Source organism: Podarcis melisellensis, assembly GCF_964234715.1.
Source record: "Podarcis melisellensis genome assembly, chromosome: 14".
NCBI lineage: Eukaryota > Metazoa > Chordata > Lepidosauria > Squamata > Lacertidae > Podarcis > Podarcis melisellensis.
This window is the reverse complement of record NC_138546.1, coordinates 24,877,787-24,892,645: the sequence shown is the minus strand read 5'-3', so window position 1 is coordinate 24,892,645 and position 14,859 is coordinate 24,877,787. Positions and strand designations below refer to the sequence as shown.

The 14,859-nt window shown below is 45.9% G+C and overlaps 1 protein-coding gene across 2 annotated transcripts in view; it reads right to left on the bottom strand.

Annotated features, from left to right (window-relative positions):
• Positions 1-14,859, bottom strand: part of PDPK1 (3-phosphoinositide dependent protein kinase 1) — a 41,731-nt gene that overhangs the window by 6,614 nt on the left and 20,258 nt on the right. Inside the window, exons 1-5 of one of the 2 annotated variants that reach the window (XM_081888255.1) lie at positions 13,103-13,466; positions 7,380-7,488; positions 6,820-6,911; positions 6,348-6,443; positions 4,987-5,112 (exon numbers count right to left, since the gene is read on the bottom strand). In XM_081888255.1, coding sequence (XP_081744381.1) covers positions 4,987-5,112; positions 6,348-6,443; positions 6,820-6,911; positions 7,380-7,488; positions 13,103-13,435 — 756 coding nt within the window. In that variant the 5' untranslated portion in view covers positions 13,436-13,466. Of the gene's footprint in view, positions 1-4,986; positions 5,113-6,347; positions 6,444-6,819; positions 6,912-7,379; positions 7,489-13,102; positions 13,467-14,859 lie in introns of those variants that run through there. The other variant, XM_081888256.1, reaches the window with a different exon arrangement.

The following is a 14,859-nucleotide window of genomic DNA, read 5'->3' as shown; positions in this document are numbered from 1 at the left end:
GATGAAAATGGATAGTGTTGGCCTTGAACAGGGACAAATCCCCACTCAGGGCAAGCAGGGAAAAACACAACATGCCTTGCTTTTACTAGATTGTCGCTGGGGAAATAAGAGTCAACAACACATCAGCTCCATTAAAAACAACTCAGGACCTTGATTGTGGAATCCACTAGGTAGCTCAAGGCCAGTCCCTCACACAGTAATGCAGGGCTTTATATACTTGGAGGAGGGGCACACTACGGGTGTGTGAAGCACAGGAATTTCCAGCCCATCCCAGTGCTGCTTTCTGGTAGAGCCGCCATTGGAAAAGTTCACACCTCCTGACTCAGACTCCTGGCACCCTTCTCCCCACCTCTTTCTCCTTTCATCATGGTAAAAACAGGGAAGGTGTGCACACTTGTAGTCTGCTCACTCAGCAAAAGGACCAGACCAACTTTCTACTACAGCTCTGGCAGCCGTGGTGACAATCCTTCTGCTCCTTTTGAATCGTTAGGCCGGTCTTGAGGCTGTTCCCCCCAGAAAGCAAAGAACCAAGATTATTTTTGAGCAGGAGACTCCTCTTGGAATGAACCTACTGGATCTAGTCCACTATCCTGTTATTACAGTGGTCAACCACTGTGAAGCTCACAAGCAGAATATCGGTGCAACAGGTGCACCCTGCAGTGCAACAACTGCCTCCAGTACTGGCTATGGGCCGCATAGCTATCTACAGTCTCCTCCTCCCCCTCCTCCATAAATCTGTCTAATCCTCTTTCAAAGCCATCATCTTGCAGGAGTGTGCACTGTGTTAGGAAGCACTTCCTTTTCTCTATCCTGAATCTTCCAGCATGCAGCTTCCTTGATGACCCCTCTGAATTCTAGTATTAGGAGGGAGAAAGAAACTCTATCCACTTTCTCCACAAACACAGAGTTCTTTCCAATTTGTTTCCCCTGCTCTCATAGCAGATGTGAAGTCTGCACCCAAACTCAGAGAAAGCAATTGTAGACATCTGATTGAAGACAATGTTTCATGGCATGCAATTCGGAATTCCTGAAGGCGTACTAGTTAAAAAAAAGAAAAGAGCAAGCAACCCAATGTCTGTGACCATCGTAGGAAGACGACTGCAACTCAGACCTTTTGGCCCCTATCTTCCCCTGGTTTTCTAAAGTGAAAAGCAGATGGGTTCCCTGGTGGAGTCTTGCTTTCCTCCATGTGAGAAGAGCCACAAAAACACATTTCCTCTGAAGAGGACCAACAGCAGCAGGAAGTAAAGGAGCCAACACACAAGTGGACCACTAGGCAGTCTAGGGGCCTACGGCTACCCGGCAACGGGGTCAAGGCAGCAACTACAAACACAAAACAAGATGCACCAGTGGGAGAGGCCAGAGGGAGGACAGGCAGGTGGGTGAAGTCCTAGTGCTCACCATGGCATTCACACTTAATCTGAGTCATTCATATCGTAATCCGTCTCTTCGTCTTCACTCTGAGTTTCATGAAGCAAGTGCAAAGAGCAGGAAGGAAAGGAAAAGAAAAGAGTGCAAGGTGAGTAAAGTACAAACGTCCCCAGGCTGCCTGAGAGAGGATTCAAGGCTTCTGCTTGGTGATCTTTGGACAACTGGCCCGTTCACTTCAACAGCTGCCCTACAAAAGGAGATCCAGGAAAGAGATCCGGAAAAGTCTGGCCTGGGTTTGTCTTAGCATGAGACTTCTGTCCAAGCCAGCCCCTGAATTGTGAAGGGTAACCCAGAAGAGTCTTCTGTGAGTTGATCACAGAAGCAATACAACAGTGCAGCCAGTCAATCAATCAATCGCTGGAAGAGCAGCTACAACGCAAGGAAAAAGCCATCACAGTGTGAAGAGGGCGAACCACCACTGAAAACAGCTGTCAAGCTGCCAAGCAGCAGCAAAACACCCATATCCAGTGTCAAGGACCCTCTGGCACAGCAAGGGACATGGCGCACAGGGCTGCAATAGGTGGGTGTGTTGAAAACAGAGTGCCTCACCTTGCACTAGAGTAAGTCACTGGTTACCATCCCATAGGTTTCACATCCAGAAGAAGCAAATAGTTTATGGTCAAATCCCACCTTTTGGTGGCTAAACATTACTAGCCTGGAAACACTGGAAATTGAACTTTCGTCCACAGACCAAAAACAGTATTTCTAATTTATGCGCTTTCATGTGAAAGCACTTTAGTAACTTTCAGGGTGTCTGGCTCAGATGCTGTAATTCCATATTCCCTCTTCCTTTTGTCTAACTTCCCCCAACCAACTTTTTTTGGTTAATTAAGATTTAATTGGGCATGGGAGCCCGAGTTGTTTTTTTGTTGATATATTTAAAAGCAAACGCTTAAGGATGTGCATAAGAGGCACCTTTCTCTTCAAAAGAACTCAATAGAGAGAGATGCCTGTCCCTTTGCCCTGGGTCCCAGCCACCATCACCCCACCCCCATACAACCTTTCCTGATAAACATCCAAACAGTTTCTTAGCTGGTTAGCAGCTGCTCTGCAGGGTGTGAGCTGGAGAGCACTCATGCCTGCAAGGACACCTGGATTCCACCTCGTGTGCCAGAGGTCTTGTTGAACTATGACCGACCATTAGTGAAGATGCAAGAAGCTGGGCTTCCTTGTGTCTGCGGGCTCTGCCCTGCACCTTTACTAATTCACCCAACTCCAACATCATCTTCCTCCTTCTCAACAGGCACAGATCCCAGCATGGCCACTTCTCTCTAGCATGCAAATGCCACACAATGCAAGAGTGCCAGATGAACACAAAAAACCTTGCCTCCTATCTGTGCCCTCTTCATTAATTCAGGAGTTCATGCAAGGATCTTGAAGCTTAGATCTTTCTGAACATCACTTTAGCATCCGGCACATCATTTGCACCTTCAGAAACAATCACTCTACTATCTGGCTGTCTGTTTACAAAGCCAAAGGCCAAGGGAAAGCATAAGGTAGAGAGTGAAATAGGACAGTGAGACAGAAATCGCACATTTGCTTCCAAGCTGCCTGGCACACTGTTTGCCAGCTTCTTGAACAACAGCAGCAGCAGCTTCATTTAAAATGGTGCAGATGGATGGAAGATGAAGGGCCCAGCATCTCCCAGGGAGGGAGGCTGGGGGAAGAGGGGCAAGCTCCCAGGTAAGAGCTGGGAGGGTTCATCCGTCTGTATGTGGAATAAAGGTTAAGATATAATTATGATAGAGAACCTTGTTATTTTTCTCCTCCTCCTCATCTCTTTCTACTTCTTTATTGTCTTCTTTTGTGTGCCTATTTATCTTCTTTTGATTAGTTTGGCTTTCATTGTATTTTATGTTGAAAACTCAATGAAAAATGTGCAGAGGGCTGGCATTAACTTATGCCCATGGCACAACTGTGTTAATTAACAATTATGCATGACACCAGAACCTTGGTTCATCTCAGTCGACTGTAGCCTGGCATAGGCCTGATGCATCTTGGGACATATGCTCCTTTGCCTTTCTCTCCCCCATCCCCCGGAATTCTGACCCTTTTGTCTCTACTGAATGCCACATGACATGAACGCAGACATCCTGATTTTAACCGCAACAGAGCAGCCAGACAATAACACTGGCAACCAAGGGCAGGGCCTCTAATTATAGTCCTGTCGGCAGAGTGCTTTCTCAGGCCAGAGGGAAATTTCTCGCCATGATTTATGGAAAAGTTAGGAGTAGATCAAGGGACTGTTTAACTCAGGGGAGCTAAGACAGCCAGAATTGGGCTCCATGTCGGCCTCAGGACAGGAGATATTAGCCACATACCAGACTCTCACCACTTTCTCGAAAGTAAGAATATCACTGACATTATTGATCAAGTTTCACTAAGTGTATTTCAGTAGCGAGTCTTTGAATTGTGTGGGTGGGGGGAATTCCTCAGAGCTCCACTTTGCCTCTTTCACCCTGCACTCACAAGGAAAGCTTTTGCTGGATTTAAGGCCATGAAACTTTGGGTACCTCAAGTTGGAAACTAGAAAGAAAGAGAACCCTGAAGTCATGGGATACCCTACCTTTCCTTCTCCCAATACAGGGCATCTTAAATTCTCCAGCTTAGAGTTATGGGTGTGTTAGAATCAAAAGCACCTGCCAGTCTATATACCATATTGGCCCAAATATAAGCTGCACCTTTAAAATTGGAGGAGGGAAAAGAAAATATACTTGAATATAAGCCGCTCCCATCCTCGCTGCTTCTGGTTGCATACTGGGAAGGGGGAGCTGTGCTGTACTGCTGGCGGCCTTTCCCCTTCCTTGTTCTCTCCATTCCTGGTCTTGAGGGAGAAGATGGGGAACTACATGCAGGGCGGGCACTACTTCACCGCATTCCTGCCACTGTTTGCCCCGCACTCCTGGCTGCATACAGTCAGGTCGCAAATATAAGCCACACTTTTCATGGTCGGAATTTGGGGGGGGGGGGGAAGTGTGGCTTATATTCAGGCCAACAAGGCATGCCTGTGTTGGCATACATAAATTAGCCTTGACACTGAAATGAGATTTATATGCCTTTATTTTTTGGTTCAACAAATGAAGGTTTCCATGTTGGTGGGTGTGTCTGTGTTTTTTGGGTTGCACCCACATGCAGGCACACCTAGAATAGCACCTGTCGTTTTCCAGAAAAAGGTTTAGCTGTTCTTTGGGAGTTGGGTGTTTGGGGATTAGACATCCACACATCCATAACCATTACTTTTGCATGGGGCAGGTTGTCTTCATACAGCTGAGTTTAACAGAACTAGCAATGAGATGGACAGAAGCCTAAACTGGCTCAGTGCTCTATCACACCCAAGGCTGGTTTACTGTTGCTCCTGCATAAGAGGTGTGATGTTGGAGCTTCCTTTTTCCACAACTGCTCAGTGTGCTCATGTGTGTCTTGTGCTTGGACACCTGAGAAAGGGTGGGCAGAGGATACCCAAGCAAGCTGCTTTCTTAGTAGCAACTGACAAACAACCTTTGATGGCAGAGGAAGGCAGCAGCTGGGCCTTGCTCCACCCTGAAGATGACTCACCTTTGCCTTTTCGCTGGGCTCACTGGCTGTGCCATAAGGGGTGTTGTGCAGCTCCTTGGAAACAACACAAAGGAATTCGGCCTGGTCTTCATTCCCATAATTATAGGAAGATCCAATGCTGACTAGCTGGAGGTGGGAAAGAGAGACAACTGAGGGTGGCTCTTCTTGTGCTTCAGACAGAACTTAATAAGGGATTACAACTAAAGCTCTGACAGTCAACATTCTGGGCTATTAAATAAAGGTGGAGCTCTCTCCTTCCTGTTCTCACAAGGGGCATCTAACATTAATAGTGGCCCCTGTCCCTTCCTATAATTCATGCTCAGGCAGGAGAGTGTGGCATTGTGCAGATAGGAGGCTTCAGTGTTTCACAGGAGTGTAAGCAGTCCTGACCACACAGAGCACTGACTGTGTAAACACACAGCTGCGAAACTCCTAGAATGTTGCACAGAAGGAAGACTGCAGGCCTAGAGCCATCCACAATGGATGTACAAAATACAGGCCCAGAGACAGAGTTGTGGGGAATCCACACTCTTCTTTGCTCTTGGAGAGCTAGTGCCTGTTGAGGGACAGTTCTTAGCCAAAAAGATTTTGATTGATTCCTCCTTCTGCTCTCCAAATCTCCATTAACTGAGAATCTTCCACCACAGAGAGCTGCTCTGCTTGTACAAGCAAATACCAGTGATCTGATCAGTGCTGCAATACTGATGGCAGGATCTGAAGCACTGGCCCTGACATGGCATCTTGGTGGACAAACATCACTACATGGCCACAGTTTAGAGCCTAGTTACGAGAATTTCTAATTTTCCAACCAGAGCAGCACACGCGCAAAAAACAGCTAGCAGTGTTCATATCACCACCAGAGTTAATCCCAGAGGACTGTGTTTCCAAGAGCTCTCTACATAAAAAGTGGAGCAAATGGATCTTTGCCTTGAAACGGCCACCTGGCACAGTGCTGGAGGAATGAAGTGCTTGGTGCCTGCTGTGTGATTTCCCATGGAAATGCCAAGAAGGTGCAACTCAGAGGCTGAGAGTATAAGCTGCAAATCAAGCATCTCCTAAGGCACAAGCTCAGTGGCACATCCAAGGCTTATTCCCAGTAGGGAAATAATGATATTGTCCTTCTTTACAGAGTTACTTTAAGAAACAACTAGAGTTAATTTGTGATGCACTTTGAGCATTCAGGCAAACTGCTGTAAAAGTACAAGCTAATAATATTATTATTTGTATGAACTTCCTGACCATTCCAGGACCCAGGCCCACAACACCCACAATTATTCCAACCCTCACACTCCTCTCGCCTGCTTTTTTGTTTGTTTGTATGGGCCCTGAAAGACTGAACAGTTTGCTTCCCGTTCTCTTACCTGCTCAAATTTCCAGCCATCAGACATGGTGGAGACCATCTGAGTCAACTCCTCTTCCTGGCACTGCAGCACCCTGTAAACGTGCTTGACTGGCACCTTTGGTGAAAAACACAGAGAGACAGCTGAAAGATGAAGCAGGCCAAGAATGGCCACTGGTTTCAACCATCATGTCTTCCAAACGAGTCCCTTCTCCGTTACCACTGAGCTCCAGAGTGCAAAAAAGCCCCTTGCCTCAGCCTCTGAAGCCTGCCCAGCCGGCAGCAAGATCTCTCTGCTGCCCTCCTCCCCTTGGCATTGCCACAAGCACAAACATTTCAATCATGAAAGGAAAAAGGGCATCTGATACCACCAGAAGCCACTTCTCATAATTCCCTCAGTTTGGGCACCAAACACAGCCACACATTCTGAAATGAAGTCAAGCCAAGGATACCTCAAAAACAAATAATTTTTTAAAAAAACTAGCAGGTCCTACCTGTGAGATTTTGCTGTCTCGTTCCCTTATTTTGTCCTTTACAAGTTTGATTAAGGATGTGATGTTGTAGAATTCAGCTTCTTCAAGCACACCTGATTGGAGGGGAACACAAAGTCAAAAGAGGGCCTCATAAAACTCCAGCTGCTTGTGAGAAAGTCTGTGTCACCAACAGGCCCTGAGAGGCACTGCATGGCCAAGCGACAGACTGTCCCTCTGAAGCGTTGCCCTGGTCAGGATGAGGCAAGGCCTCTGCTCCAAGACCAAAGCAGAAAGAGAAAGCCCAGGAGAGAGGAGTGTTCCAGGTAGGTCATGCACCAGCCAACAACCTCCCCAAAACAGTGACCTCACAGCACTTCAGGTGCCGGATCCTGGTTTCTAAAGGATCATTCAGGTCTCAAGATCTGAAGGCCACTGCAAGTTGTAGAGCAATGCTACAAACTAGCCCAGCCCAAACAGGCTGCCATGCTTTGCGTAAGTGAAACCAATTACTGTACACCCAAAGTGATTTTTCACAGCTGTGATCAAACATTAAAGCAGTTTTCCTAAACAGCAAAACATACCTTCCTCTGCGAGGTCTTTATTGATAACCAGTTTCCCATGTCGGAGATAATTCAACACCGGTCCAAAGTAGGTTGGATCTCTGTCTATTAAGTAGGCACCTGTTTCGTCCTAATTAAAATATGTATGTTACTTATTTATATAGAAATTGTCTTATCACACTTAAGCCACCCTATTCCCAGATCAGCCAACTAAATTAAAATACCAGATTAAATTAATGTGAGACCCCACAGAGATCCTGACATTCCAACCATGACATGCCCTCATCCATGTCATAAATCAGAAGCTTCCACCAAGGATTCAGTGCTCTGCATTAATGAATAATCAGAGCTTCAGTTTGGAGGTCTTAATTGTGAAACAGAGCTACTACTCAGCTAGTTTCTAATCTCTAATCAATTACCACAAGGGATTGTGAAAATTAATAATTTGGCTCAAATGACAATTTATATTAATGTGGGGTAAGAAAAGCTTAGTAACATTTATCCAAATGAGAACAATCCATTTCATTCAACCAGTAGTTATGGTCTTTATACTAAATAATAAACCTAAAATTGCAACCAAAGCAATAAAGCCCTCAAATATCCGGGTTAGATCCAGGCTTAGAAATGTATTGAATGGTCCCTACAGTTCATAAAATGTGCTCTAACTGAGTTGAGGTATCCATTGCAGGAAGATGCCTTTCTCCAATTCTCCCTGCAGACCCCAGCAATCTCCCCTACCCAAAGGTTCTGGTGGGTCCCTCAACCATCTGGAGAAGATTTTTGGAAGGCAAAAGGAACCGAACAGGATATCAGCAAAAATCTCCTCCTCCTGTCAAGAAGAGGGGCTGTTTAATAAAACATCAAAGGGGCTTAAAAGGTATTTTGTTACACACCTGTACAGAAATACGATTTTGCAGAAGGTTGCCAGAGCCCTCTGAATTCACATTATTTTTATGAGCTGAACACAAAAATTCACCATCCAATCAAGGCTCACAGCATTTTCCTGAACGGCAATTTTGTTATCGTGCTTTCTCATAGGGGGGGTTCCAATTATTAAATTTGCCCTGATATTATTTGTTTTTATGGCATTGGCTTTAACATTTGCAATTTATAATATTTAGAGGGGAAAAATGAGTTGGGGGGGGGGGACATGGCAGAGGTGTATAAAATTATGCACGGTGTACAGAAACCTCTCCCTCCCTCAAGACTCAGGGCCACACAACAGGCTGAACTTTTGAAGATTTAGGACAGACAAAACGAAGGACTTTTCATTCATTTTTCCTTGATATAGAAATATGGATGTTGTGACAATAATAATGAATAAAAGTGAAAATGCAAAACCAAAACTAAAATAAAGGAAATCACAAGAACTGAATTTCCACTAAGATTTTTTAAAAAGAAAAAAGGAAGGACTTCTTCACACAGCACACAGTTAAACTACAGAATTTACTCCTGCAAGAAGTAGTGATGACCACCAACTTGAACAGCTTTTAAAAAGGATTGGACAAATTCATGGAAGATCCAGCTACCAATGGCTACTAGCCACAATGGCTATGCTCCACCTCCACTGTCAGAGGTGCTATGTCTCTGAAGCTCAGTTGGAGGGAAACCCAAAAGGGAGAGAGCTGCTGCTGCTGCTGTATTCAGGTATTGTTTGTGGCCTATTCATTCAAGCACCTGGTGAGTCCAGGGTGCTGGACCAGATGGGCTCTTTTTAAGTATTGTATGCTACTGCTTCTACGGAAACCACATTGGGAGTTTTTACTCTGAAAGGAGGAATCCAACAATAAATAAATATGGTGGCAGAATGAACTACAAAGATCACGGATCCAGTGTTTTGTGACATTACCATACTGCAAAAACCTAGATTCTAGGCATGGATCTTCTTGATTCTTATAAAGCAGCTCCCAAAAATATACCAGCTACTCACAACCTGCATCTATCCCCACTGATTGCATTGAAAACATAAGAGTCACTATCTTTCAATTCTACAGGGGCCAGAATGGTAGTTCTCAGGAAAAGAAGCTCAGCATTTTTTAAATAGAGAAACTCAAAATCCACTGCATAATCACAATCCACATCTAATACCATGACAATTAACTGATGTCGTATTTTAAATTTTTAGGGTTTTGTTTGTATAGTTTTATGCATTATTGTAAACTGCTTTGATTTTTTTCTATGAAATAGTGATATATAAGTATTTTTATAAATGCCCATTGGAATACAGAGAAACATCAGACCACATTTTTACATGAAAATGCCCCAAATTCACTATCAAAAGACAATGAACATTATAAAATTGTAAAACTAATACTACGTGATGCTTGTGGTGCAAAAAAACTGGGAATGAAGCACTGATCTTCATACATCATTCTTTTTTTTTCAAATAGAACCCTTGACCACCTTTGACCACCTTTGTCTTATCATTATAGTTCACACCTCTGGTTACTCATCACAAAAATTAGCCATTTCTGATGGCCAGATCCTGATGGATCCATGTAATGATTAAATGTAAACTCCAGTCCCACTCTGGACATTCATGGATTACCAATTCAGTGTCTGTTCTGGTACTTACAGGACATAATATACAATATTCGTAGCACGATGCTACAAGGTATTTTCCATTCTTGTTGCAAACTTAAGGCCAATAAATTTTTTGGTGCTTTCAGTCCATGCCGTGAAAATCCACACTGAAGGATCCAGGTCCTGTTGCATTGATTGGTATCTTACAATAAATATGCAGCCTACTTGTGGATGGATGGGTTTTGAGGATGCAAATTATCTCTCTAAGTATGCAACAACTGTATTGCAAAACTCACAATTCTGGTGAGTCTTTGCACCACTAGCAAAAACATGAAACCTGGAAATGGCTTTTCTTGGATCTGAATGAGTTTTACCCTGGGTCTAATTTTTGGCACCATGATGAACTGTGATTTTTATGGAGCAGTCCATGGACAAAGATATAAGCACTGGTTTGATAGTGGATTTGAGGCACCTTCATGTAAAAACCATGGATCCATGAGAATCTATCCCGCTCCTTCCCCCACTTCATTACTGGCTTGCCACAGTTCTAAAGTTAGAAAGCAGAGTTTGGCACAGAGGTGTACAATGTGGAGTCCAGCAGCACTGAATTTTGCTGACCCCATGATTAAAGAGCACAATCAAGAGCACAGCTCTATTCTTATCAGAAAACAAATCTGAGTAGACTGTAATCTTGCACTGCTGAGCTTACTCAACTGACCTAATAAATATTTGCTCCATAAGGATCTGATTACTATTATGCTTGTGGTAGTGTGGCTAGAATTAGCCAAGCAATGGAAAAGACTACAGTGGGGGGGAAACTGTGGAAATAGCTTATCTGAGAAACTGACATACTAGGATCATACTGACATGAGAAATTGTTTTTTGCTTGGCAGTACTTATGCCAGTAGGAGCAACCTGAAAGGTGGACTCTCTCCCCCTCCTACAATTGTCTCATGAGCAAATATGACAAGACATACTGGGAGACAGCTGTTTCAACAGTCTGATTTTCTTAGTGTATGCCCACTGTTTATGAAAGTAGCTACTCTATTTTTTAATGAATATTTAAAAAGTTAAGTAAGAACCAGCATCAATAAACAACATGATCTAGGCAAGTTCAGACTTGCACTCTGAGGCAATACACAAGGGGCGTTATCAGGAACTAAAGGGCAAGGAGAGGCAGCTCACTTGAGTCATTAAAAGCAAGCTTAAGCTATATGCCAACTGAGTCTTTCAGGACTGGAGTGCAATCTGACCACTGCCAAGGCACACTTAACAATTAACTGAACAGCCAGGGGCACTATGAAGACTGTAAGCTTTTATGGACTAGCATCTACCTCATCAGATACATTGCATGTCATTGCTACATAGGTACAGAGAAAGAAATACAAACAGTGAGATCATATGGAAATGAAATGCAAAAAGAGGCGTCACATTTGCATTAAAGCTTAAAGTCCAACAGTTTCACTACCCCTTTGAAGATTCCTTATTCAAGTCCAGGAGCAACCAACATGGTGCCTTCCAGTTGTTGCTGAACTACAACTCCCACCTTCCCTGACCATTTGTCATGCTGGCTGGCGCTGAAGCATGTCACGGTCCAACATAAGGAGGGCACCAAGTTAGCTATTCCTGAGTTAGTCTGTTGGGAGCAGACTTTCTGCATGTTGCCTTCATCTATGAGTCCAACCAGAAGAGAGAATAACTTTACTCCAGAGAAAAGGAGCCAACTCCTAGGGGCGAAGGTCTCCTTCGACCTCCCCAATAAAATATATTTGGCTAAAGTTGATGGGCATTGCCATTCAAATGGTGTGTTATACTGCATCATATGATCAGTTATGTGGACTGGAGCTTACCTGCCCCCCCCCCCCGCAAATATTTGATTCAAGTTGGCATCCTGGCCCCAGAGAAGAGGAACCTGTCTGGTGAAGAGAAGTCAAGGCCTGGAGATGCCCAGAGCCCAGATATGCAGAGTCTAGAGCAGCCTTTGCTAATCTGGTGCTCTGCAGATGTTGGACTCCAACCCCCATTAGCTCCTTCTGCCAGCCATGGATGATGGAAGTCACAGTCCACCAGCATTTGGAGAATCATAGATCCCCCTGGGTAAAACAAGAGAACCTTCAATCTACTAAAAGAAGCCCAGAGACAAAGCTGTTTTGAACAAGCCTTTTAGAGTGACTCTCAAGAAATACAGTCTCTTTCCCAAAGTTGATGTTCTACATCAACAGTAAGTTGGATCAGACAACCTTTGACGGCCCTCCTAGATTTAAAAGTGAAATAATACTACCATGTCTTGTTAGTTCTGTTCTGCCTAAGAAATCTATCTTTTGTCTAGGGTGTTAGAAACGTTAGGGTTACAAGTCAGGCTTTATTTTCTCAAATCATGAGGACATACTCCCAGGTGGGTCACCTGGTTCATGCAGCCCCTAGGATGAACCCGTTTGGTCTTTTATCTCCAAGCTGGAACCAAGACAAACCAGTTGGCCACATAGCCACAGCAACTATATTTGGGTTTGATTTCCCCTCATAAAACCTTGCTGTGTGGTAATATCTTGCTTGCTAGAGAGTTCTGATAAACTGAAAACTTCACACATTTTTAAGACTTGCGGGCTTTGGTGGGGCCCAGCGCTTCAGTACTGAAGTCTCTCTCTCGCCGTATGCCTAGCGACCAGCAGCATGCCCACTGAGGCCCAGGTGGGTTTTGCACAGGCATAGGAAGGGTCCCTTTTATAGAAAGGGGGCTACGGCTGGTGCCCCACTTCAGGCAGCAAGATGCTTTGAGCTGGCACTGAGATCTCCCTTCAACCCCGTCGCTCCACACCCTCTGCTCAAGACAGTGTGGATCCCTCGTGAACTCGAAGTGCAACCCTATGCATGTTTCCTCGGAAGCAAGTCCTACTGTGCTCAATGCATACTAATTATACATGCTCAACACTTAAAAGTTGCCTGCCTAGATGCGGGAGAAAAGGCGGCCAACCTCCCGGGTAACCGACCAGAAAAGAGCGGGAACCTGACGGTGGGCGCCTCTTTCACGGTAACGACGGCGCCGCTGACACAGGTGGTCTGAGCGGCTCTTTCTCACGCAGAGCCCGGCACTCCGGGAGGAACCGGGGCAGCAAAACGGGGGCCCTTCAGCCTAGTGCCCGCGGTGGGGCGGCCAAGCTATGGGGTTTTCGCCCGGCCTGTCCCCGGAGCACCTGCAGAATGCGGCGGCGGCACCCCCTCACCTTGTCGGAGTCGAGGTCCGGGTCGGCCTGGCAGAGGCGGAAAAGGAAGCTTTTGGGGTCCCTGCAGAGCGTCTGCCGGGTGGTGAGGAAGCAGGTGCCGCCCACGTTCAGCCGGACCCATTTCCCGGGCACGCCGCCCGCGACGGGAGGGGCCGGGGGAGCGAGGCAGCCCCCGCACGACGACGACGAGGACGACGACGAAGGCGAGGAGAAGGACGACGACGACGAACTGGAGCTGCTGCTGCAGCGCCGGCAGGAGGCGGAGGGAGCCCCGGACAGGCCAAGCCCTGCCGCCGGCACCACCGGCAGCTCGCAGGAGCCCTCCGCCGCCATCCTGGCTGCGCGCCGGAAGGTCCGCCTTCGAAAGGCGTCCCCTCCGGGCAGCTGTCCCAGCAGGCTCTCCGAGAGCGCATGTGCGGCGGCGGCGATGTGGCTCCGCCCCCTGCCGTCCGGAAGTGAGGGAGGAGAGAGGCCCCTCCCCTTCTGCGGGCTTCTTCTGCTTGCTGGGTACGCCAGCGGGAAGAGGGGCGGAGGCGCTGATTAACTCTTTGCTTGCCGGCCGCTTTTACTATCTCACCTCCGCCTCGCCTGGTCTCTTCTTCTTCCGCGCCGATGGAGGAGGGGGGAGCAGGAGCTCTATGTCTGCCCACATTTATTTAGTTAAATTGAATTTCTGTACCGCCCTTCATTTTAGGCTTACAGGGCAGTTTATAGCACAAAAGCACATAACATAGCAGTAAACAAAAAACAATAACCCACCCCCCAACAGAATTTTAAAGACCTTGGATCAATCAGCCAAAGGCCTGGGAGAAGAGGAATGTTTTTGCCTGGCACCTAGTAATCTGTAATTGTTATGTACTGATGTTTTCACCCTGGGCCAGCAGGGGGGATACTGTACTGTAGATAAGTTTTCACCCAGGTCCACATGTGCAAATAAGGGATTGAAAGTGACGTTCAGTGATTGGATAGTTACAGAAAGTAGTTACTATTGCGTTGTAGTGGAGCTCTATATAAGCCGGCTGGCTGAACCCTTTAGTTCAGTTCTGTTCTGGCCTGTGAATAAACAAGAGCTGCTTGAAGAATCACTGGGTCGTCTAATATGTTCACCCACAACTTAACAGTAATGAAGGCACAAAACATAAAGAGGGAGCCTCCGCAGAAAAGGCGCACCAAGGGCCTCAGGTCATATCAGTAGTTTACATCCTTGAGGTCCTGAGTAGTTTTTAAGGCTTTATAGCTCAAAACCAGCACTTTGAATTGGGCCTAGAAACTTACTGGAAGCTGGGAAAGGATCAGTGTTATATGATCAAAGCATATTGTCCTGGTGAACAACTCCAAGCATATTGACTCCTGAATTCTGTGCCCTCTGACATTTTCGAACCATCTTCAGAGGCAGCCCTGCGTATAACACATTGCAGTAATCTAACCTAGAGGTTACAAGAGCATAATTAACTGAAGTTAGGCTATTCCTGTCCAGACAGGGGTGCAGCTGGGCCACCAGTCTAAACTGATGGTTAGAGCATGGTGCTAATAATGTCAAGGTCCTGGGTTTGATCCTCATACCTACATATTCCAGCATTGCAGGGGCTTGGACTAGATTACCCTCAGGGACCCTTCCAACTCTACAATTCTATAATTCTAAGGCACTCTGTGCAACCAAGACCACTTGAGCCTCAAGTGACAAGCAATGGATCTAGAAGTACCCTCAAGCTGTGCATCAGCTCCTTTACAGGGAGTTAAACTCCTTCAAGAGCAGG